This window comes from Grus americana, chromosome 16 (genome assembly GCF_028858705.1).
Source record: "Grus americana isolate bGruAme1 chromosome 16, bGruAme1.mat, whole genome shotgun sequence".
Taxonomy (NCBI): domain Eukaryota; kingdom Metazoa; phylum Chordata; class Aves; order Gruiformes; family Gruidae; genus Grus; species Grus americana.
In genome coordinates this window covers 15,867,636-15,891,911 of record NC_072867.1, presented here as the reverse complement: position 1 = coordinate 15,891,911, position 24,276 = coordinate 15,867,636, and the positions used below count along the sequence as shown (strand labels likewise).

The following is a 24,276-nucleotide window of genomic DNA, read 5'->3' as shown; positions in this document are numbered from 1 at the left end:
CAGCGCTTGCCCGGCGGCAGTGCGCGGCGGCGTGACAGGCGCCGCGGGGGCAGCCCCAGCAGACGGCGAAGCGCGGCTGGCTGCGAAGGGAGCTGCATAAGATGGCGGCGGCGGGAGCCGAGGCGGCTGCGGTGGCGGCGGAGGAGGAAAAGCGGCTGCCGGAGGGTGACCCCGAGTCGGGGGGAGACTCGGACGATGAAGGTGACTCGGACTCATCTGGCGACGGTGAAGATGAGGAGAAGGAGAATGAGGCCGAGATCCAGCGGCTGGAAGAGCAGGTGGGGCCCGCCTGGGCCGGCGGCGGTGTGGGAAGGGGGCGGTGGGGCAGCACCGCGGCCTCCGTCCGGTTCTCGGCTCCTGCTCCCGGCTCTTGGCCCTGGGGAAGCGATGTTGGAGGCCGGGCACTTCGCTGGTGGCCCGCCCGCGTTGCTATGAGAGATGTACCGGCGCTGTGGGGAAGGCTTGTCCTGGAGAACCGACGCCTTCTTTCCGGGAAACCTCGGAGTGGGGCAAGACGCCGGCCTTCGGGGGGGTCTTCCTTTTTGTGGCTGCCCGCTGGAGTGGCTGCGGCGGTGGTGGGGAAAAAAAAAAAAAAAAATCCGTGGCCGCTCGTGTAGTTTGATGCTGGGAGCTGTCCAGACGCGAATGTTTGGTGTCTGAAGTGGAAATAGGCGTTTTGGGGGGTTTTTGAGAGGGAAATCGGAGAGGAGAGCCCTGGTGGGCAGGTTGTACTCATCGAACAAAACTTTGTTAGCTGTCTGGGGGTGGGGGTTTGTTGCCTTTGGAGAAATTAAACTACATTTGGTTCTGTTAAAGAAGGTTTTCTTTATTTTGCACTCTTGGGTCTGTTTCTGCAGCTGGTAGCTGCTGTATTGCTGGTGCTGGTGTTTGCACTGCTGAGCAGTGACCTTTAGAGCTAAGACCTAAGCTTAACTTTAAAGCTCTGTTAAACTTGGAAGTGTTTTTTATAAATGTCTGCCTGTGACCTGAAAGCACCTCGCAAACAATAGTGAAGTTTGGCGCAACGCTGTGCAGGCGGGTAGGTGTTGTCTTGGCTATGTGAACACACGATGAGATTTGTACGCCCCAAAAGACAGTATGATGTTCTGCTAAATGTTCTCTGATTTCTTCATGTCTGCCGCTCAACAGTGCTTTTAAAAAATACCTATTATTTTTTAAAGCTTTCCATCAATGCTTTTGACTATAACTGTCACTTGGATCTGATAAAGCTGCTGCGCCAGGAGGGAGAGTTGGTAAAGCTCAGAAGAGCTCGTCAGAAGATGAGTGAACTCTTCCCACTTACCGAAGGTACAGAGCATCTTCTGCTCGTCTTGCAGCCAATACTGCTAACCATCATCCATGTAAAATACCATTGTTTCAGCAGTGAAATAATGTGTTTGTGCCAGGCTTCAACAACATTGTTCCAGTTCAGAGAAACCTAAAAGAACAGATTTGGAACTTTTTAAACTCTGAATGCTGGTGGTGTGAGCAGCCGGCATTGAGCTTGGCCTCTGGCAGACGCAGAGTAGCAAGCCTGTTGTAGGAATTTGAGTTCTTGCTAATTGTAACTGTGCTGACCTGCCCTGTCCTCTGCTGGGGGCTGCTGCAGTGGAGTGGAACTGGTGTGGAAGGTGTTTGTGTGTGCCCAGCTACTCCAGTCTCTGGTCTGTCTGTCCGTCTATTAGCTGGGGGCGTTCTTGCTGCCAGGATTTGACCTGCTGTAGCCCAGGGACAGGTGTATGTTTGCTGTAGGGCTGGGATGGCAGCACTGAAATGACTCCAGGCACTTAGTGAATGTGACTCAGAGCCCTGACAAACTCCTGCCAAAAGCTAAATTTCACAGGCAAGCAGCAAAAAAATACGATGTTGGTGGAAGTTGCAGGTAGCCCTTAAAGTGGGTAGTTCTCTCTTTATTCATAATGTAGAGGCAATGTAAATCTTGCAGAGTCTGTTCTGCCAAAGTGCTTTTAGCCTTAGCGGGGGAAAGTTTCCTTCTATGCGTGTGGAAACTTGCAGCCTTTAAAGCCATTCACTGTTTCTTGTGAAAGTGTGAGGAAAGGTGTACCTCTGGATGTCTCTTGGGTTGCTGGTGCATACTGATCCTCTGCCCACGGTACTGATAAATTGCTGCTTGCAACTTCTGCTCTCTTCAAATAGAAGTGTGCTTATTTAGTACTAATTTGAAAAGGTCTGTACCAAACTTTTCTTTTAAACTAATTGTGAGTAGTTGTGGAGACTAAAATTGTTCTCTTCTCCCCCTTGACCCTCTCCCCTTGACTGTTGCTAAAAACTCATAAAAAAAAATTCAACAAGTGGATTTGATTTAACTTATTCTTTCTGAACATTGGTGATGTATTCTAAACTTCTTCCTTTCAGAAATTTGGCTGGACTGGTTGAAGGATGAGATAAAAATGGCTTCTGAAAGCTCTGAGCGAGAGAAAGTTTATGAGCTGTTTGAGAGAGCTGTGAAAGACTACATCTGTAAGTTGTTAATATATGCTATAAAATGTATTGTGTTGCATTCAGATTATGGCTTTCTTCTTCTAGGGAAGTTTATTCTTTCTGTTATAACGCAGAAATTGGATCAAAACTATTAGTGTGAAGTGATCCTCGGTTTTTACGAAACATTGGAGTTAAAGGCCATTCAAAGGCAATGCTTTAAGGACTATTGCAGTCTTTAAGATCTTCTAAACTAATGTAAAAAGTTTTAAATGCGTGTCTGGCACTTCTCTAATCTCTAAAAGCAGCAGGTATTGTGCTCACTTAGGGAATGCTTTCTCTGTTACCCATTATGAGTTCTTTAGCTCTCTTTGAGGAAAGTGAATGTTTTTAAAAGGCTCCCTCTGCTTTTGTCTTCTGTGCTGGTTAGCACTGTCTTTACTGCCATTTCCACTATGTGACAGCTTTTTTAGAACATAGTTACTGCCTGTGAGACAGTGTTCTTTTAAACCCTGCAAAGTAGTAACCCTAGCCATGCTGCAGTACCAGGCTCTGATCATCCTCGTTAAAAGTGAGGGAAGTACGTGGTGTCTTGCCTTTCTGCTTCTCAGGAACTGCCTGCAGCCGTAGCTTCAAACCTTTAGCTTAAAGCACTGAGTAACACTGTGCTCTTTGGGTACGGTGATGAGGCACTGAGAGCATGAAGCCTGAGGAAGCAGAGAAGGCTTGGTAGCGTTGAGGTGAATCCCTCGCAGAAGCCACACACAAAGTGTCCCATTACAGCACGGGCATAGCTAGCCTCAGGGAGCGGTGGTGATTCTTCAAGAAGAAGGGATGGAGAACTGAGAGGGAGTATCCTCTGGATCTGCTGGGTGGATTGCACTTGGGGTTTTGAAAGACTTCTTCTGGAGCCCGAGATGTGCCATCTAACATCCATGGGTTGGACAGTCTCTGCTGGGGGTCCCTGAATCCTGAATTTGCTCGGATACTGCTACTGCTGGGAGAGGTGCCGGGCAGCTAATGCTCTTCTAGCAAACCCTCTTCCATAGTTATACTGCTTAAGCAATTGCTGAACAGGCAGGTATAGGAGTCTGAAAAGAGGAGGACCTACTTTAATCTGAGTTCTGTTGGAGTGTGACAGCTTTGTGGTCCCAGCTCTGCACATGTGCTCAAGAAAACTCAAATTGCTGTTGAATGTTGATACATCTCTGATGTAGCTTGTGTACCAGAGGTGGCATACAGGAGTTGATCTGTGTTGGCAACGACCACAAGAGTGACTTCTTTCAGAAGACACTTGTAGCAGCTGCTACTGAACCAAGAGCATAGAATAAAATATTTTAATTTTTCTTTACTACATTGGATGGTAAAGAAAATTGTAATGTTTTGGTCCATTTGTGGGTGTTTGGGAAGCAGAGATAGGCCTCTTTTATTTTTGAGGGGATTAGGTCATCTGTTTTTCATAACTTTGTTTAGGTCCTGAAATTTGGTTGGAATATGCCCAGTATTCAATTGGTGGCATTGGTCAGGAAGGAGGAATTGAGAAAGTTCGATCAATATTTGAGAGAGCGTTAACTGCAGTTGGCCTGCACGTGACCAAAGGAACAGCTTTATGGGAAGCGTACCGCGAGTTTGAGAATGCCATACTGGAAACGGCGCAGGTAAGGCTGGTCTCCCGGGCTTTTGTAAGAAACAAGTTGTGGTGTCATTTCTGAAGTCATCTTGTGCTGCCCCTTCACCAGTCTCCTCTGAGAAAAGAGGCTGTGATGTCACACAGTTGTTTCTTTTCAGCTGTAGAAACTGACCCTTTGGTCTGGGAAAAACATTTTGTGTGTTTAGGTGATATAGTAATGGAATCGTGTTTAAATAAGATCATAAAATCTCATATCCAGAAGCAAAGTTTTGCTCTGCTGCTTTAGCTTGAACTGACAAGAATAGCTTTAAATTGACCAGCTTCATTATGAAACAATGTTCTTGCCAGTGAATATTTTTGCACATAGTCAATCATGTTTGTATTTCTAGACTGTTTTCTACTTCAGCTTTTAACTCATTATTTCACCCTTTCTGTGATTTTTGGATGATAGTATACTATCCCTGGAACATACTGTTTGACATCTGCAAAAGATACCTTTACAAGATGGCCAGAATGTGAATATTTGTATTTTTTTTGTCCTTTATTACATAAGATATGGAAGTTTAAAAGATGTCTCTGCCCAAGGAGGGGGTGGGGTGGTGATGGTGGAACTAGGTGATCTTTAAATGTCCCTTCCAACCCAAACCGTTCTATGAAACACTCTAACAAAGGAGTAATAGGAGAACACCTTTTCATTCACAAACAGGAAGTAAGTTGGAAGTTTTAAATCATCTGCACACACCAGGGATTTATTGAAACACTATTTGGCGGCCCAGTAGGTTTGTGAAATGGCATGGTTACGTGCCGCTTACTTTTTATTTTTTTTCAGGTTATCATTTCCCTATGCATGTGTCATCTCTCAGTGGGGAAAGCTTTTCACATTCAGCCAGCTTCCGAGTGTAGCAACTTCCAAGTTTTACCTCTCACAGCAGTGACCTGAAATGCAAGTTGGCTGTGTCTGTCCTTCAAGGATCATGTAGTTATTCGGAGCCCAGACCCCCAACCCATAAACAATACCCCATCGTGTTCATCAGCTCAGGCTTGAGGGAACTGATTAAATTTCAATCCTTTTGTTTGTAGCCAGCTCCTGGCAGCGTTCCATCGCCTGAGCAGCAGCAGATGCTCTGCAGCCAGCTCGAGAAGATCCACACGCTGTTCAGGCGCCAGCTGGGGATCCCGCTGTTAGGTAAGAGCCAGTGCACTTGGAGAGATGGCGTGGATAAGCTGCATTACGGCCATCCAGGCATTAGTCGTGATTATTCCTTTGGTAGAGCCACACAGACTGCAGCTGTGCTATTTGTGAATTCTTTGATTGATGACGTTGGCCTGTCTTTAGGGCCTCTCGAATGATGCGGAGATCCCTTTTGTTCAGAAGTATTCTTACTCATTGAAACTTGGTTTATCTGTTTCTTCAGTACGTAATTTGAGGCTATTTAAAGTACAAGTAATGAGCACAAAACATGACCATTAGGAACTAGGAATTCGGCTGTGATGATCACTACATAAGAACCTTGGTTGGTAGGGAATAGTACATGCTGACAGCTGGAGTTCTGCCGTATCTGCTTCATTTGTTAAACTCCTTGAGTCCCTTTTCTTGTGGCTTTGCTTATAGGAGAAAGTTGAGCACAGTTCTTTGACTTCTTCATTTGCATATTGAAAGAATTTGGGTTGGTCTCTTTTCTTTAAAGTCTTCAGAAAGTCTTGTCACTTTGGTTTTCTAAATCAAAATCTGTAGCTTTAATATAACTTGTCCTGAGTTTGTGTTATAATGCACTTGTGGTGGGTGGACCCTGGCTGGAGGCCATGTGCCCCCCAAAGCTGCTCTATCACTGCCTTCCTCAGCTGGGCAGGGGAGGGAAAATATAATGAAAAGTTTGTGGGTTGACACGAGGACAGGGAGAGATCACTCAGCAATTACCGTCACGGGCAAAACGGACTCGACTTGGGGAAAACTAATTAGTTTATTACCAATTAAATTGGAGTAGGGTAACGGCAACTAAAAACAAATCTTAAATCCCCTTCCCCCTACCCCTCCCTTCTTCCTGGGCTCAACTTCACTCCCAATTTCTCTCCTTCGTCCCCCCCAGCAGCGCAAGGGGACAGGGAATGGGGGTTGTGGTTTCTTCTGCTCCTTCCTCCTCACATTCTTTCCCTGCTCTAGCATGGGGTCCCTCCCACGGGAGACAGTCCTCCACAAACTTCTGCAACATGAGTCTTTCCCCTGGGCTGCAGTTCTTCATGAACCGCTCCCGCCTGGGTCCCTTCCACAGGATGCAGTCCTTCAGGAGCAGACTGTTCCAGCGTGGGTCCCCCACGGGGTCACAAGTCCTGCCAGCAAACCTGCTCTGGCGTGGGCTCCTCTCTCCATGGGGCCAGAGGTCCTGCCAGGAGCTTGCTCCAGCATGGGCTTCCCACGGCATCACAGCCTCCTTCAGGTGTCTCCTCCTGCTCTGGCGTGGGGTCCTCCACGGGCTGCGGGTGGATAGCTGCTCTACCATGGATCTCCATGGGCTGCAGGGGGACAGCCTGTTTTGCTGTGGTCTTCTCCACAGGCTGCAGGGGAATCTCTGCTCTGGTGCCTGGAGCTCCTTCTCCCCTCCTTCTGCACTGACCTCAGTGTCTACAGAGTCGTTCCTCTCATCTTCTCGCTCCTCTCTGCTGTGTTATCGCAGAGGCGCTACCACCGTCACTGACGGACCTGCCGCTGGCTGAGGCCATGTTGGAGCCAGCTGGCATTGGCGTTATGGGACATGGCGGAGGCTTCTGGCAGCCTCACACAGAAACCAGCCCTGCAGCCCCCCCACTACCAAACCTTGCCACGCAAACCCGGTACAGCACTGTGTAAGATGAAGTGTCTGAACCCTGTGAGCATGCGGTAGGGTGGCAGTTAAGATACAGAAGTGTAAACAAATACAAATGTGTTAAAATCAAATACAGGTTGAATGTTGATTATTGAAATTTGATAATTTATTATGGAGTTTCATGTTTTATTAGATATGGAGGCTTCATATGCTGAATATGAGGAATGGTCAGAAGATCCGATACCAGAAACAATAATAAAGAATTACAAGAAAGCTCTGCAGCAACTGGAGAAGTGTAAACCGTATGAAGAGGCTCTGGTAATTCTGTTACTTATACCTTGCAACTAAGAGTTAATTGCTTGAGGGTGATTTTTTTTTTCTAAATTTTATTATTTTTCTAGTCACAGAGATAAAGCAGCTGTGTATTGTAGGTGACTCTCTCAGCTGTGAGCAGTGGGAGACAAGAAGCCTCACAACTGGGTATACTGGAAACAAATTTGTTGACTATGTCAGGCCACCCTAAGGTGCACATGAGTACTCTGGCTGTTTTGTCCAGCATTGATGAGCATGCTGGGCTAAGAGGAATAAAAACTAGGAATCTGAATGGCTTCAGAACCAGGGTAGTATTCGGAGATATGGGAAAATCAAAAGTTGTTGATGTTTAGAGGTCAAGCTCTTGTGTGAAATTTTGCACGAGACCTACGCTGAGTAACAGTTGAACTGTTTGAATCATGCTTTGTTCAGATTTCAATTTTCTTGTATCTCTGTTTGTTTTATAGCTGGGTGCTGAAACACCAAAGCTAGCAGAATATCAAGCTTACATTGATTTTGAAATGAAAGCAGGTGATCCAGCTCGCATTCAGTTGATCTATGAGAGGGCTTTGGCTGAGAACTGCCTTGTGCCGGATCTTTGGGCACGCTACAACCAATATTTGGTAAGGAAAAAAACGAGATGTTTGTGGTTTGGTGTTTTGTTCTGTTTTTTTTTTTAAATCTTAGTGGCTGATAAATGACTGACCAGTAAGTTCTACCTCAGTCCTGTCCCTTAGTCTTTAAATTCTTCGGAAACTGATTTTCACCTCACCTTAGGTTTCTTCCTGTTTTCAGTGGTGTGTTTATTGACTGTGGGAGCATTTGCTCACTTTTTTCCCCCAGTTGTGTGAATTCTGCAGAGGGAGAAAAAACTGGGTGTTGGCATCGAGGCAGAGAGTTGACTAGGTGTAACCAGCTGTAGTGCAAGCCCTGCTGTTGTCCCTGGTAGCTAGTCATACAGACACATTGCTTCTGAGGATGTCTCCTTTTCTTCCAGCTTTTGTAGGCAAAAGAGTTCAGTGCTATCAATGACTGAGGAGCCTGTCTGTCCTTCAGGAGACACAGATTAATTAATGACAGTGCTTGCTTGAGGGTTGCCAGTGCTCTCCTGAGTATTTTACAGTGAAGAATGAAGAACTAATTTATCAACAATCCAAAGCAGATGTTCAGTCTATATTTACATGTGGGCTAGTTAGTGCACTTTGAAAGTTGTAATGAACTTGAGAGGCAGGGTTTTCACAGGGACAGAAGGTCGGCCTATTAGGACATTAGTGTAACTCGCTACAGGAGGCTTATCTAGGCTGAGTTGCTCTGTCATGTCTCACCTTAGCAGGTTGCCGGTGGAACAACGCCTGCCACCCTTGAGTAGGCTGTGTGTGCACCCTCTTTCTTGTATCCTTTCCTCTCCTCTTCTAAACACACAAAGAGCAGTTGGGAATTTACTCAGTGCCTTTATTGTATTTATCTCCCTGGCAGAAAATACCTAGTTGGCTTGGTTAGAGGCAGACAGTTATTGCAGACTGAATGTGGCATGGAGTTCTTGTTTGTGTTGCTCCTGAGCGTATCCTTTCTGTTTTGAAGGCGTTCGCTGGGTTTTTAGGACTGCAGAACTTTAAATACCCATCTCTTCTTAGCTTTTCAAATATAAAATGGTAGTACTGTTTTAAGATGTTGGCTCTTTATAAGCTGGTATGTCTTGGGTGGGCTCTCTGATTAATAGGAACTGAAAACTTTGTTATACGATTATTTCAGGACCGACAGCTGAAAGTGAAAGAGTTGGTCTTGTCCGCTCATGACCGCGCTGTTAGGAACTGTCCCTGGACGGTTGGGCTGTGGATTCGATACCTTTTGGCGATGGAGAGGCATAGAGTTGATCATGGCATTATTTCTGGTAAAGACAGACCATCTCAGCAAGGCTTCTTCACACCACAGAACTGGTCTCTGCACTCTGAATAACATGTGACAAACAGTGACCCGTAGAATTTGTTTTCATCCTGCTGCAACAGTCTTAAAGCTGAGGAAATGTTCCGTAGCATGCTTCTAGGGCAAAGCTGCTGTTGTTGAGCAGCCTCCGTTCTGAGCGAGCAATTTACTTCAGCTTTGCATGAATGTTACTGAATTAAACTGGCTTTTACATTCGCTTCCTAAACCAATTTAGCATATGTAGGATTTCTTCTTCTGTTTTCCTTTCTTCCTGGAAATGTAAGGTGTATATACTTCTTAGTGCTATACACTGTGTGTATATATATACACTGCTAGTTTTGTCAATATTTGAAAAGTAAGTATGTTTGTGTGGCTGTGTTTTTCCCTCATTTCTTTCAGAAATGTTTGAAAAAGCTCTGAATGCAGGTTTTATTCAGGCAACAGACTACGTAGAAATCTGGCAGGCATATCTTGATTACCTGAGAAGAAGAGTGGATTTTACACAAGGTATGTATGATATATGTGTGAATAAATATTTAAACTGTTTTTATGTACCTCATGGAAAGAGTGGTATTAATGTTTCTAAAAATTTAGCAGTTATTTCATCTCTCACAAAAATTACTTTTTGGCCAGTTAGTGTCTATAAAATATATGAACTTGGTTTAAAGAAACAGCTCTTTGCTGACAGAATAGATTGTGCTGTTGCAAAATTGCCCTGCCTTAATGTTTTTTGGTTTTGTTTTTTTATTATATGTTTGGTGAGTTGTACTGAAATAATAAACTTTGCCCCCCCCCCCCCAATCATTGTGGGTGTTAGGGAAGAGAGTTTAGTGGATGAAAATTAAATTATTACTTTAAGGCAGTTCTTTCTTCTTTTCTAAAGACTCAAGTAAAGAACTGGAAGAGCTGCGGTCTGCATTTGCACGTGCTGTGGAGTATTTGAAACAAGAAGTAGAAGAGCGTAAGTTAAATCATCCCATACATTGTTTTCTCTTGTTCAGAATAATTCTTATAAGACTAGTTCTCTACACAGTATTTAACATCTCTTCAAGTGTCTTGAACATTTTACAATAAACATTTTGTCTACAATGTGGAACTTGTTTAATAAACACTTGATTTCCAAGAGCCATTCACTAACAGTACTTATTTTTATTCCCAGGATTCAGTGAAAGTGGAGATCCGTCCTGCACCATCATGCAGAACTGGGCAAGAGTTGAGGTGATGTTTCTATCAGCTGTATTTAAATTGCTGGGCTAGAGGAAATTGATTGTTTTAACATTCCAACCACAGAATGTGATCCTCTTGTACTCTGGCATTTTTATCTGGGTAACTGTCATGGTTTAACCCCAGCTGGCAGCCAGGCCCTACACAGCCGCTTACTCACACCCCCAGTGGGATGGGGGAGAGAATCGGAAGGGAAAAAGTGAGAAAACTTTTGGAACGAGATAAAGACAGTTTAATAAGTGAAGCAAAAGCCACACACAAGCAAGGTTGTCAGGACTGTTAGCATGTTGATACCGTTGTGACTGCAGTACAGTATGGAGATCTGTGAGTAGCTTGGTTAGCAGGCTAGCCACAGTGGCTTGGAACTGAGCACTAAGTCTGGAAACTGCCTTGAATCCTGCCTAATTTAGTGCTGCCTACACTAAGTAGTTTCAGACTAGTACAGGTATCGATGTGCTGGTGCAGTCACTGCCTGCGAGCGGATGGTTTGTTTGTCTGCCTTTGCCACAGGCTCATACAATTCAGGAGAAGTGAGGTTACTTTTGTGCTATAATTTCTCTGGGCATAATGCATGGAGTGGTTTGCCAAAGTCTCAGATGTTGTAATCCTCCTGAACAATATGGGCCTGAATCTGAATTAATTACTTTCACTTTCTGTCCACTTAGTGGAGGGAGACATTAGGTACATCCAGATGTGATTCAGCTTATGCTAAAGCAGTTCTGAGAAGTCAGCTGTCTGGTGTACTCATGTACCTCTGCAGTTAGCTCAGGTGAATCCCACCTGGGTGTCTTGATCTTGATCCGTTTCCCCTCTTCCCTGCTCCCTTTCCCAAGCACTTCTTTTTAGACTGAGAACTGGTTTTGTGTTGAAGTGCTCTTAGGTACATCCATCAGAAATGACAAACGAAAAATTCAGAAGCAACTATCTAATTTTTTTTATAATGACCAAAATGAAATGTATGTGGGAGCCAGAAACAGAGGTGGGCAGGGCAGTGTTATTCAGCATAGGATTGCGTTAGGTGTTTACTTCGATCGCTCTAAGGAGCAGGTGTCTCTTCCTGAGTCTCTGTGCATCAGCTTGGTAGCTTCGTGTTTTGGGGGAGGCAGGGGGGTGACGGTGTTACAAATGATCCTAAATAATACCGAGTACTTTGGACGCTGTTTCAGGCCCGCTTGTGTAACAACATGCAGAAAGCCAGAGAGCTCTGGGACAACATTATGACTAAAGGAAATGCCAAATATGCTAACATGTGGCTGGAGTATTATAACCTAGAGAGGTAAGAGCTTGGCTGGTTGGAAGAGTTAATTAACTTTTTAGTTTCCTCATCTGATGAGACAAGACTTAGGTGCTTAGCAAGGGTATACTTCATGTGGGTTTATAATACGCTTTTGAGGTTGTTACAGCAGCTCTGCAGTATATTTCAGAAGTGTTACAGCAACAAGGTGTAGTGCCACTTCGCTGGGGAAGGAGGGAAAACATTTGCATAGAACATAGCTAACTGTCCCATCTTGTAATCCTGATGGGGAGGATTGGCTGCTTACTGCCAGGGTTTCCCTCCTGCAGAGCTCACGGCGATACTCAGCACTGCAGGAAGGCCTTGCACCGAGCTGTGCAGTGCACCAGTGACTACCCAGAGCACGTCTGCGAGGTGCTGCTCACCCTGGAGAGAATAGAAGGTAACTAGCTGCACGTCGTCTCATTTTACCCGCTCTAGTTAGTGTCCAATAATACAAAGTGAATTTTGATCTAGTGTTTTGTGTTCTGGTGAAGGCTTGTTTTCTTTTCACTACTGTGGTCTACACAAGCAGCTCTTTTGCTCTTTTTTCTTCTTTTCTGGCCTGACTTGGAGCCTGCTGAAATTACTGGGGTTTTTCCATGCCTTTTTTGAGTGTTGTATTATAAATGAGAGGTTTCTGTTCTGCTTGGTTTTTGTTTTATTTTTCTTTGAAGGCTACTTGTTATATTTAGAATTTTCACCTGTAGTGGTTAATATTAAGAGCAAGTTCCATGAACTCATTGACTCTTTATTTTTCCAGAATTGTTTTTTCAAATTGAGAAGCTAAATACAGGCTTTTTTTGCCCTTTTTTTTTTTTTTTCCTTTAGGAACATTGGAAGACTGGGATGCAGCTGTTCAAAAAACAGAAAATAGATTAGCTCGAGTTAATGAACAAAGAGCAAAGGTCAGAACTTCCTGTGAACTACCTAAGCAGTTTATAGGAAATACCTATATTGAGGTCATGCTTGTCTGAATGTCAGATTTCTAATGTTGGTTCCCATAGATAAGCCTGAATTGTCTTTAAGCCTCCAAACTATTAGTCTAAACCCTATGGTTAATGTATTTTGATGCTTTTTGTCTTTCACCTTTTGATCCTTGGATGGATACAAGAGTAACGTGCACTCCAGGAAAGCTGTAGGAGCTTTAAACGATGATCTCGTTAGTGTTGTGTTTCATGGAACTTAGGAGAAAACCCTCCAGGTTCAGCACTCTAGAAAATAGTGTGTAAGAATGCTCTGCAATCTGCAGTCACTAGAAAAAAATAATCTTCCATATTTGTAGGCTGCTGAGAAAGAAGCTGCTCTAGCAAAGCAAGAGGAGGAGAAAGCTGAACAACGAAAGCAGGCTCGGGCAGAAAAGAAAGCTTCCAAAAAGGCTAAAAAAACCAAGATTGGAGACAAGCGCAAAGCAGATGATGATGATGAGGGTGAATGGGGACAAGAAGAAGAAGGTAAAAGAAGAAAACCAAACCAAAACATTAAACCAAACAAAACTAAAACTTCAGGCCTCTGGCAACAGGGTTGTCTGTTCCCTCCCTTCAGTTAGAGGCAGATGTGGAAGTGCCATAGCTGGTGTCTTCAGAGCTGCTGTCTGTTCAGGGTCTCTTTCTCCTAGGAGATCTTTGTGGTAGTGAAATGAAAGTGAGACTATATGAGTTTTGATCAACAGAACTATATTTTTATAAGAACTTCTATAGGGTTTTTTAGGTTTTTCTTATTTTAGAGAAATAGTGATTTTTTTTTTGTTTGTTTAAAAAAAAGTCATCATTTTCCTGACTCATCAAATGACACTGAGGCATGTGTCTAAATTGGGTTATTCAGTATTGTAGCAGTCCCTTGGAAGGTGGTAACAGAAGATTTTAAGATGCTGCTGCCCCTGGGAGTTTTAGGAGCTTTTACATTTTTGCGTTTCTTATCTTAAAAAATGAAAAATCCAATTAGACAAAGAGAAATCAGAGAATCAGTAGTTGTAACTAACAGAAAAAGGAAAAAAAAATCCCTGTTGCTTTAATCTAAATATTTGCTGTCTTGGTCAAATAATCTGTTGTTACTCATTCTTAAAAACCTGAGGGAGACTTTTGTTTTGTGTCTTTAAGACCTGTCACTGTATTTGTGGTTTTACACGCCCTTTCCGAACTCCATAGTGGTAATGGAGGACAGCTTAATTTCAATGGTGAATAAAATGGTATAACTTTTTCTAGTAAGGCTTTCAATTTCAGCAGAACAGCCCAGCAAGAGACACAAGGGAGATGATGATGGCGTACTTCTTGAGGAAGACATGGAGGTGGAAACCGGGCTGTTTGGCAGAAGTGAACCTGAGAAGCCGTATCACCCAGCAAACCAAAAGGAAAAGGCATCTACCAGTCGAAAAGACATCCCTAAAGTTTTACATGACAGCAGTAAAGATAGTGTCACCGTCTTTGTCAGCAACCTTTCCTACAACATGGCAGATCCTGAAGCGAAACTGAAAGAGCTCTTTGAGAGCTGTGGGGAGGTAGCAGAAATCCGTCCAGTGTTCAGCAACAAGGGGACTTTCCGGGGCTACTGCTATGTAGAATTCAAGGAAGAAAAATCTGCTCTCCAAGCTCTTGGCTTGGATCGTAAAGTTGTGGAGGGAAGACCGATGTTTGTTTCTCCGTGTGTTGACAAGAACAAGAATCCAGACTTTAAGGTAAACTTTTATTCTTTCAAGTAATAGGTCCAAGAGTGGGACTGCATAGCAAAGCTAGCAGAATATCTTGCTTCCAGAGGGCTTGCACCTAACGAATTCACGTTGTGCTAGTTTGGAATGGTAATGCTATGTCTTGCCAGTAAAACTGTTTTCTGGGAGTTCTTGCATCTTATGTTACTTTGCATAAACCAAGATTGACACTAGCAGATTTCTGCAAATCTTTAGTAAGCTAATCTGAGCAGCTTGTTAACGGTGCGAGGCACCCAGATTCCTACCTCAGCATCTCAATCTGCAGAGTAGTTTTTTGGCTGAGTCGTACAGCTGTGGGCATTTATTACACAACCCACTGGTTCTTGTTAATGGTCTGTACTTGATACTAGTTGTATAATCGGTGGCTTTCTGTGTTATGGAGTTATTGTACAGAAAAACTTAATGGTTTAGATAGTGACAACTGAGCAAGAAGACATTATCAATGGCCCTTCTTGTTGTGAAGGAGACATAGGTGTTTAGAAGCATCTAGTTCTTAGAATTACTTGCAAATCCTTAGCGTATGCCTGTATGTTTATATGCAAATATCTTTCAAGATACTACTCATGACTCAAAGGTATTTTTGTATCACACAAATATGAAGTACTCTGATAAGCTTTTGGAGGTGTAATAGGTTGAAATCCTTGGAGTCTCTGACTGGTGTGGTATCTAACAGCCTTTTCCTTTCTTCAGGTGTTCAGGTATAGCACTACGCTGGAGAAACATAAATTGTTTATATCTGGTTTGCCATTTTCCTGCACTAAGGAAGAGCTGGAAGATGTGTGTAAAGCACATGGGAATGTGAAAGACATTCGGCTGGTCACCAACCGAGCTGGAAAACCCAAGGTAGGCATCCTTAATGCACTCTTCATTTTAAGAAATCCTTCAAAGAGAAGCTCTTCATGATTTTTGGATGCAAAAAATAAGCTATGTATTTTAAAACTTGCCAACCTGTCTTTGCATCAAAACTTGTAGAAATGCTTGGATTTATACAGCCTAGTGTGCTTTTGTGCCAATAAATAAGTAGGAGGGGAAGAGGAACGTTTCCAAAATGCTTCTTAAATTGTGCAAGAAGAATGTGGGATATAAACGGGATAGAGGGAAAGATGTTTACAGCACTCTGAGTATAGTAAAAATTGGCATTAGTAAGTCTGTAAAGAGTATTTGTTTTTAAAGTAACTGAGTAGCTAGGGCTCCCCTGGTATAACCAGTTCCCCTCCTCCCTTTCTTCAGTTCCTTGAGGCTATTGTTCATAACACCTGCTGCCAGTGAGAAATGAGCCACCTCTTTCTGACAGGGCTCATTATTTCCATCCTGGAATAAATGACTCCTCCTTAAATAAGAGACTCTAAACTAGCTGCTGCTCTGCCAAAATTCTACCTGACACCTCGGCCATGTCTGCATGCTGGGTGCTTCTAATGGGTGCCATCCTGGTGGGGATGTTAATGTATTTTTAAAATGTATTTTCTAGCTCTTGGCTAGAATATCTCAAGTACAGTTCCTGTGGCATGCATACCTTGTAACGAGTGTTCTCCATGTGTACCCCAAATCTTGCAAGCCATGTTCTCGGCTTAGTTTGAGCTGGGATTCTGTCTGAACCACAAATAAATGTACTTTGAATGTTGTGTAAAATCTGATGTGTTTTCTGTGAAACTACATAACCCAAAAATACAGCTAAAGGATTTGAATGTCATTTAAAAGAATAACAGCAATAGAACTGGGAGGTGATGCATCCCAACTAGTGGACTCTGTCAGAGCTGGCCGTAGCAGATGCTGGGGTGCACTTTTGTCCGTTGCTGGAAATAAGACCCTGTTATGGGAGGTGCACCAACAGCAGTTGGTTAGCAGCTGGCACTTCAGGAAGTCACCGTGGATTCATTTCCAGCAAAGAACGCTTTTTGTCACCAGTCCCTGTTCTTGGGGCAGCAGTGCTAGTCCCTTTAGATACCGTACCTGTCTGTTTTGGTTTTTTCTTTTTTATACCCCTCCCACAAATTAGGGCATTGTGAATGAGAGTCAAGAAATGCAGGTTGTAGATTTGTGTAGAGAATAAATTTTTTTTTACCTAAAGAATACTGAGACTCTTAGCCATGTCTAGATCTGCTTTCTGTATGGTTTTCTTATCAGTTGGCCAAATTATTAGCGAAAGCTGTCATGCGGAGAAAGATGCACTAAAACTAACGTAGGTTACCCCTTTTTCTTATTTAGGGCCTGGCCTATGTGGAATATGAAAACGAAGCTCAGGCCTCGCAGGCTGTGCTGAAGATGGATGGCCTGACAGTTAAGGAACACGTCATCAAGGTGGCGATCAGTAACCCACCTCTCCGAAAGCTGCCAGACAAGCCCGAGGCAGGCAGAGCCTCGCAATTTGCGGTACCACGGCAGGTTTATGGAGCGTAAGTACTAGTGAGGGAGACTGCTTGGCAATGCTTAGAAAGAAAACACTGGGTTCCTTTATATGCTGCAACAGAGGAATCTTATCTAGAATACAAGAGAATGTTTAAAAGGCGCTGAACCATAAGAAATCGGGTTGCTGGATTGATGAGGAAAAGTAGATTTTTGTTTTTTACCAATAGAAAGAGGGCTGTAGTGACTGAGTATCGGGTGTCGGACATCAGACCCGTTGGATCTGATGTTACCCCCTGAGCTCTAATAACTTCCGTGTCCTCTCCTTCAGGAGAACCAGCTGTTGTTCACAGCAAGCATTAAGTTGCTCTTTCGTCTTCAGAGTGCTCCTGCTGCTTAGCATCGTGTTGGTGTTGTGTTGTACGTGCCCTGTAGATAAACATGGAGCTTCAATTTCTGGGGACTGTTGGGTAGTTGTTTTCTGCCAGGACTTAGGTATACTGTTTCAAAGGGCACCCATGGAAAGCTTTGCACTACTTATTTCTGAAACAAATGACAGGAATAATATTTAAATGAATGTTCCTCATGGTGAACAAAGTCCTTCCTGTTTCCCCGAGCTAAAACAGTATGTTCACAGTGCACTGGGGTATTTTTAAATGTCACTTTTTGTTCTCCAGGCGAGGAAAGGGAAGGACACAGCTTTCAATGATGCCCCGTGCGTTACAGCGCCAGAGTAATCCTGTGGCTAAGGCTGAGAACGGGATGGTCCAGAACTCACCAGCATCTTCATCCGAACCCCCGGAGGAGCCTAAAAAGATGTCCAATGCTGATTTTGCCAAGATGCTACTGAAAAAGTGAGCAAAAAGTCTGCAATCAGCGGGTCTGGTAAAATGTGAAATGCCTTTATGGAAGCCATGTTGTGTCCTTATGCTAGCAAGGAGAGAACGCCAGTCACAATCATGTAAATACTGTTCTGGACTACTGCATTCATCGAGATCAGTGTAGGATGGTACAAATTCAGGGTTTTTTTCCTCTAAGAGCAAAGAGTTACACTATGTTCTGGTAAAATGGTGTTATATGATTCCTCATATTGAGGGTTAACGAGGGGGGAAATATTTCCTGTACAGGTTGGATGCCACATCAAGTTTTATGAATACTTTACAAATATTTCTCTTTCATTAACGAATGAGATGTAGCGTGAAAGCCTAGTGATAACCTTGTCAAGCTCCACTGGTCAGTTCAGATTGTGATTGCAGTCATTCTCTCTGACAACAAACCCATTTTACACCCAAACACACCCAAACACACACACACACACACACACAGGGACAGTCATCTCCTTCCATTAAGAGTTAAATGGCAGATGCTAGTAACTTCACCACAATGGCCTATTTTAGTATTGGGAGAGTTTCTATACATATGTGTGTATATGTATATACACAAATATACATATATATGTATTCAGTTAATGTTCTGTTCAAGTTGACCTGTTTTTTATATTGTGTATTTGTAAAAGACATTCAAATTATTATTTTTAAGTGTCATGAGATAATACTTAAATCTGGTAATTTTTGTTTCCCATAAAAGCTGTACATGCTGTTGCTGAGGACCATTTTTTTATTTTTTGGTTGTTTTTGCTAGCTAGCTCATACGTCTTTTGCAGGTGGTTTCTGTATGGTTTTGTACAAATGTGAAGTGCAAGCTGATATGTTTCTTGGTTTATTAAACTCGAGTGCTCAAAGGTTTTCTATAAATACTGTTGCTTTTGTTTAAAATGTGGGTGTTGGAATTGCACTTATCCTGTGGCAGCTGGGTAATACTGATGTACCTCACCTCTCAGGTGCACTGATATACACAGTGGCACCTAAACACTTTTAGGTAGCTCATCCCATCTAGTATGAATACCCTGAAACTATATTTCGGTAATTACCTCAGACTTTAAAATAATCTGGTACGTGATCTTGGATAGAAATGTTACTGCTTGTCAGCTAAAACTGCTGTGAATTCTGGGGGTCAGCGGAGGCAGGGGTTGAACGTGAGGGGGGACCCCAGTTCTGAGTTCATTTGTACAACACAAGCACTGCTGGAAATAAACACCACTTTCAGTGCTTACATTCTGTGCTGATTTGACTTGGCTTTGCTTTGAAATGATGAGTCTGCTTCGTAGCTTTGAACCACGGAACACCGGTGGTTGCAGTGAGGCAGGAAGGGACCGGGTTGTGTCGGTGCTTGTTGGCAGTATGGCCAGACGCTTGGGCTAGCCATTCGGTGTCGGACTGATGGTAAATGGGACTGTATCTCAAAACCAGCTCAGAAACATTCTAGTAACGCTTCCACACGAAGCTTCGCTTTGCGGGCTGGGAATGCCCAGGCTGGCCTCACCCCGGTGGCACGCTGGTGATGAGTTGAGTTTCCTTTGGCTGCTGGGGTTGGACTTGGTGCTTCAGAGCGCTGCGTGGCACCCCAGGCTGCAGTGCGGCAGTTGAGGGAGCCAGGATGTGTACTGTGTAACTTGCTGCTTCACGAACCAAGCTGTGACTGCTTCTTAGTTCACTGCAGCAGAAAAGTGTTTTGAGAACAGCCTATTCCAAACAGACTTTAATATTAAAATAGTTTATTAATCTGTTACTAAAATAACATTTATATTTTTTTCCCAGAGCTCTAAAGTGCAGATTTTATTTATAGTCACCTTGCACTACAAAAATAAGCACGCTTTGTAAGGACAGAACAACCTTCTTCATTTATTGTTCGCTTTCCCCATCAGCAGTAATTGGTACATAAGCATGGAGTGGAGCTGTAGTATATAAATAACTCCCAGTCTTGTCCTATTGTCTGCTTGTATAAAACGTGTCCTAACTACCTTGCGGGTAAGAGAGAGTTAGAAGGGAAGAAACTTGATGCTGGCCTGGTGTTTGCGAAGGGTTGAAGCTTAAGAGCACTCTAAACTGGGTTGAACTGAAGGTTTCTGAACTTAGAGGTGTTGGGATCAACGACGCTGTTACACCACTGCCAGGCAGGGGTGGAGGCAGCTTTTGCTCTCTGTTAGGATGCAGGTGCTTTTACCTTAAAAGCAAAGATAAAGTATACTCTGAATTGCACAGCAGCTTCCAGCTACCACACTAACTGCCACTGCAGCACAGAGGCCTCGTGATTCTTGACGCATTTATCACAGTACTAATGTGACCTCATAATTAATTGTGAGAATTTCTCTTGTATAGATTGAAGAAATTTAAGGTTTTGGCAAAATTATTATTATACACGTTCTTACCAGATTGGCACAACTGATAAAGCTTGTCTTGAGGTTCTATATAGTAACCTTTTCTGCCCACAGCTTTGTAGAAGCAAGCTCTTTTCAAACCCTAAACTGAAATGTGTAAGGATGGGGGGCAGTTTCCCAGGGATCCTGCCTGATAAGATGGGTCTGAGGCAAGGCCTTGGCACTAGGTCATCTGGTCTGAAGGGTAGCAAAAGCACCTTGCAGTTTGAAATAAGTCAGAGAGCATTTCTTCTATTGTTCCAGTCACATCATCTGTAATCTTAAACCAAGTTCTTCCCACTTGTTGTACAAAACTCACCCTAGGAAAGGCAACTGAAAGTAAATGTGCAAAGTGCTACTGAAAACAGAAATGGGAGGGGAGAGATGCCTTTGAACTGGAGTTCGGGCTTCTTCCTGATCAGTACTGCAAACCTGTATGACTGACAGGGAAGGTGCCGATTAATGTAGCTAAAGAGTGCTGTTACTGCTAGGGTTGTGTTTTGGGGTGTGTTTTGAACAGGGAAGAGGTAACACAAACACAACAACTCGGTTAAGGCTTTGTCTTGCCTAGCAGCTCCTTGACAAGGTAGGGCAATGCAGGTGACTGACAAGGTGAAGGGTTGTGACTGAAGCAGCTTCTCAAAGCTTAATTTTAAGGAGAAATTAAATTCTACTTCAGCTTGTTGAGCCCCTCTGACACCTCTCCCCACCTCCTTCCAGTAGCACAAGCAAGTTATAGTGCACACTCAACATCAACAGTTCACATTTCAGCTTGGCATAATGTATATAAATAAATTATATTAATTTAATCAAATGTAAGACACTTTAAATAAACAAAATGCTAAAGAGTGACGACACCTGTCAAGTTATTTCCCAGCAGGAATACTGAGTGGCTTGGGGTTCCATTCTCCCACGCATTCGTTGGCTCCTGAACGTCCACAACCCTCAAGTCTTGACGGGGATGGTTTGTTTGCACCCAGCAGTGCTGCCGTCTGCTTCAGGTAAGCCCACAGAGTATTCTGTGGTGGCAATGAGCAGCATGTCCAGAGTTGTCTCAGTACACTTAGCAATAAAGCGTATGAAAGGCCTCACGTCACCCTCGTTGGCCACTTCTAAGACGTGGTAATACTCGGCCCGTTGCTCCTTGCGGATTGTGATGGGCGGGTAGCCCGCCTGCATTAGTATGAGGTTCATTAGCAGGCGCGAGGTCCTTCCGTTGCCATCTACAAATGGATGGATGTAAACCAACTTGTAGTGGGCTAACGCAGCAAATTCCACAGGGTGCAAACTCATGGCATCGTCCGAGTTAATCCACTGCACGAACTCCTGCATCTGTTTCTCGACGTCCTGGGGATGTGGTGGTATGTGATGTCCTACAAATACCTGAGTAGTCCTGAACCGCCCTGCCTCCACTGGGTCAGCGTAGCCCAGCACTCTCCGGTGTATCTCCAAGATGTCACTGATGGTTACGGAGCCTATCCGCGACACCAGCGTGGTGTTGACGTATTTCAAAGCTGCGTGCATGCCGATCACCTCGTTCTGCTCCACTAAGCTTTTTCCAGGAACAGCGTATCTGGTCTCAATGATGTGTCGTATTTCTGACAGTGTCAGAGTGTTTCCCTCAATGGCCACCGTGTGGTAGATGTGGTGATAATAGGACTCCTCCATCACCCGGCGCAGGGCAGAATTGCCTTTGGGGATCGCCATCACTTTTTTAACCTTGCTGTCGATAATGCTAAAATACCTCTGATCTATTTCTTCAACTAAAGGTAGCGTCCGGTCCCGATTGATCAAAGCCTTCTCGTTGCAGGGAGAAATGGTGAGCGCTTTGGAGTACAAATAGTCAGCTTGAAGAATGTCTTTTTCCTCTTCAGAAAAAATACCAAATTCATTCAGGGCATCCACGTAATCAGGGTCCATTTTGAGGGCATACACGAAGAGTTTGTGGGCTTTTTCCCGCTTTCCTTGGCGCTTCATTTCGAGGGCTTGATTCAGAGCCGCTTTGGCTTCTGACTTTACTTCTGAAATGCAACAGTAACAGTTAGATAACAGGGTAGTGAATTTTACTGAAAACTGCTGGCGACCATCACTGTTCACAGATATAAAAATTAAATAAAGCTGGTCTATAAGAACCATCATGGAGAACTTGTGCTGGGCTACAAGTGCAGAGGCTTATGCCACGTTTACAGAGCTGTTCCTGGCAGGAAGTGGGGTGAGGCAGGACCTGTGAGCAGCACGGCTCAAGCTGGCCACAGGCGTGTAGCTGTCCCAACAAAACCTGCTTTGGCCATCAGGCTGCTGTGTGTGGGAGGACACAACGACTTCAATATGTTCTCCTGGCAACAGTGCCAGTTCTCTTGCTAGAAGCACAGCCCACAGCTGCTAACAGTGCTTCTATCTGATCTTTCACTGAACTGTCAAACATCTTCCCAGCAATAACAGCTTTAATGTGAATGAAGGTACAGTGCTGGAACTGTAATGATCCCTTTGAATGTTTTCCAAATTAACGTCCTGGCCAAGAAAGGCAATGGCTGCAGCCTGTTGTTGCATCGCCCTTCTGCACCGCAGGGCAATGGAATGCAGTCAGGCTGCTGGTGATGCCATGTCTGACCTCTGGGTCACTTAGAGCTGACGTTAATTTGCAGTTAGGCAGTGAGAGTTTGTTAGCATTACGGGGTACAGGAGCTCATCAGGCAGTGGGGGCAGATCTCCAGCTACAGGTGGTTTTTATACAGCAGCTCTGGGGTCACTCTTACCTGGGGAGGCTTTGCCTTTCAGCACCAGCAGCTCCAGCCCATTGGAGGTCACGCTCAGTCCAGTTGTTTGTCCAGTGTATGTGGTGATGCCTGAGGAGCCTGCGCCCAGTTTACTTTTCAGGAAGGAGAGTCCTTTGAGCAGTGCGTGGCACTGGTCTTCCACAGCAGCCAGCGGGAGCAGCAGCATCACGAGTGAGCCCAGGAGGAGCACGAGCACGGCCGCCCACCTGATGCGGACCCACAGGGTTATCCATTTCAACTCGGGCTCTGTCGCCATAGACATGAGATTCATCCTGCTTCCAGCGCAGACACGAGGAACATCTCCTTTCCCGCTACTCCCACCTGGGAACAGAAAGGGCTTTAGCCAGAGCTCTGTGTCACGGGGCAGGTGTGGTGCTGGAGATGCGGCACCTGAGTGCGCTCGAGCATACGCGCTCTGGGTCTGTCACAGTTTTTAGGGGTTATCCCAAGCACCCACCTTGCCCTGCCACCTCTAAGTGCGTCAGGACAGAGCACGTGCAGTATGGAGTGTAACGCAAATCCTTACGGGATCCGCTATGCGTGACAGCAGCAGCACCAGGAGATGTTGATGCACCGGGCTCTGCCAGCCGGCTCTGCGGGGCTGAAGGAGCTCTGTCCCGCACAGGTACGGCACAGCTGCCCCTCTCCTCCCAGCCCTGCGACCCCCGCAGCCAGCGGCTCCTGCGCGTCCTCCCGGCCTGGAACCCCCTCCCCAGGCCCCCGTGTTCCACCCCCCCAGTTCCCCTTCAGCCGCCGCTCCTCCTCCAGCACCGTTCCCTCCGCGGATCTCTTTCCCCCAGCCTGCCCCCCCCTCACTCCCAGCGCCTCCCGGTTCCGCCTCAGTCTCCCCTCAGGCCAGCACGCTCCTCGGTCCGGGTGCCCGCAGCCCCCCCACGGCCCGGGGTCCCCCCGCCCGGGTCCCCCCATCACCTTTGCCGCCCCCCGGAGCTGCCGGCTGCCGGCCACAGTAGCCCCGCCCTCTGGGGCCCCACCCTTCGCGCTCTGCCATTGGCTGAACCTCCCCTCTTCTCCTTTCCTATTGGCTTTCACAGCGGATCCTTCTCTCGTGTTCTGCCCCCCCTTCCTGCCCTCGACTTCCTGTGGCGTCTTCCGGGTAGCACCACGCCCCCGGCACCGGAGAGGCTCGTGGAGGGTAAGAACTGGTGAGCGCAAACGCCAATCATAGGACGATCAGCCAATAAGAAGGGCAGGTGGAGGAGGGGGCGGACTCCTAACCAGTCAATAGCCAGTTGCTATGCGATGGTGGCGGCCTAGGGACGAGCGGGCGGTTGTCCGTCTCCTCAGGCCGGGCCCTGCCGGCCGCGGCCGCCGTCTCTCTCTTCAGGCTCGGGGCTGGGCTCCAGGGAGGGTGCAGGGCCGGGAGATGGCAGCCGCCTGGCTGGCGCGGTCCTCTCTGTGAAGAGGCGGGGGATGGCCGGGAGCTTCCACCAGCGGGGTGGTGTGGGGAGTCCAGCAAACCGTCCTCAGTGCTCACAGCTCGTTTATTTGTGTGGTACAAAACTTTTTCTGTCTGATAGAAGGGTTCTGGTCGCCTATCCCTGGTCTTTCTGGAAAAATACTTTTGGTTTGGTTT

The 24,276-nt window shown here is 45.3% G+C and overlaps 2 protein-coding genes across 5 annotated transcripts; one reads left to right on the top strand and one right to left on the bottom strand.

The window, feature by feature from the left end:
* Positions 1-49: 49 nt before the first annotated feature.
* On the top strand, positions 50-18,403 carry SART3 (spliceosome associated factor 3, U4/U6 recycling protein). Of its 2 annotated transcripts, none has more exons than XM_054843777.1 (19): positions 50-278; positions 1,182-1,308; positions 2,377-2,481; positions 3,913-4,097; positions 5,150-5,255; positions 7,064-7,188; positions 7,650-7,805; positions 8,935-9,073; positions 9,505-9,612; positions 9,989-10,066; positions 10,265-10,323; positions 11,496-11,605; positions 11,893-12,005; positions 12,434-12,510; positions 12,888-13,056; positions 13,828-14,276; positions 14,997-15,149; positions 16,512-16,699; positions 17,327-18,403. In XM_054843777.1, exons 1-19 carry the CDS (start codon positions 102-104, stop codon positions 17,505-17,507), a joined length of 2,805 nt encoding a protein of 934 aa, XP_054699752.1. In that variant the 5' UTR covers positions 50-101; the 3' UTR covers positions 17,508-18,403. The 2 variants fall into 2 exon arrangements, with proteins under 2 accessions (XP_054699752.1, XP_054699751.1); XM_054843776.1 differs by having other exon boundaries at positions 51-278; positions 13,825-14,276.
* FICD (FIC domain protein adenylyltransferase) lies at positions 14,271-23,654 on the bottom strand. Of its 3 annotated transcripts, XR_008579467.1 has the most exons (4): positions 23,613-23,654; positions 22,662-23,003; positions 20,764-21,926; positions 14,271-19,202 (listed from the first exon to the last, which is right to left on the bottom strand). XR_008579467.1 is itself a non-coding variant. In XM_054843778.1 (3 exons), the coding sequence occupies exons 2-3, from the start codon at positions 22,951-22,953 to the stop codon at positions 20,851-20,853; spliced, it is 1,368 nt and encodes a 455-aa protein (XP_054699753.1). In that variant the 5' UTR covers positions 22,954-23,003; positions 23,613-23,654; the 3' UTR covers positions 19,308-20,850. The 3 variants fall into 3 exon arrangements, 2 of the variants coding, with proteins under 2 accessions (XP_054699753.1, XP_054699754.1); XM_054843778.1 differs by lacking the exon at positions 14,271-19,202 and having other exon boundaries at positions 19,308-21,926; XM_054843779.1 differs by lacking the exons at positions 14,271-19,202; positions 23,613-23,654 and adding an exon at positions 23,140-23,288 and having other exon boundaries at positions 19,308-21,926.
* Positions 23,655-24,276: the final 622 nt, after the last annotated feature.

Coding starts and splice junctions, on each gene's coding strand:
- FICD (XM_054843778.1), bottom strand. CDS start 22,953: ATGAATCTCATGTCTATGGCGACAGAGCCCGAGTTGAAATGGATAACC. Junction 21,927..22,661: donor GAAAGGCAAAGCCTCCCCAG/GTAAGAGTGACC, acceptor GTTGCATTTCAG/AAGTAAAGTCAGAAGCCAAA.
- SART3 (XM_054843776.1), top strand. CDS start 102: ATGGCGGCGGCGGGAGCCGAGGCGGCTGCGGTGGCGGCGGAGGAGGAA. Junction 4,098..5,149: donor CCATACTGGAAACGGCGCAG/GTAAGGCTGGTC, acceptor TTTTGTTTGTAG/CCAGCTCCTGGCAGCGTTCC. Junction 10,067..10,264: donor GAAACAAGAAGTAGAAGAGC/GTAAGTTAAATC, acceptor TTTTATTCCCAG/GATTCAGTGAAAGTGGAGAT.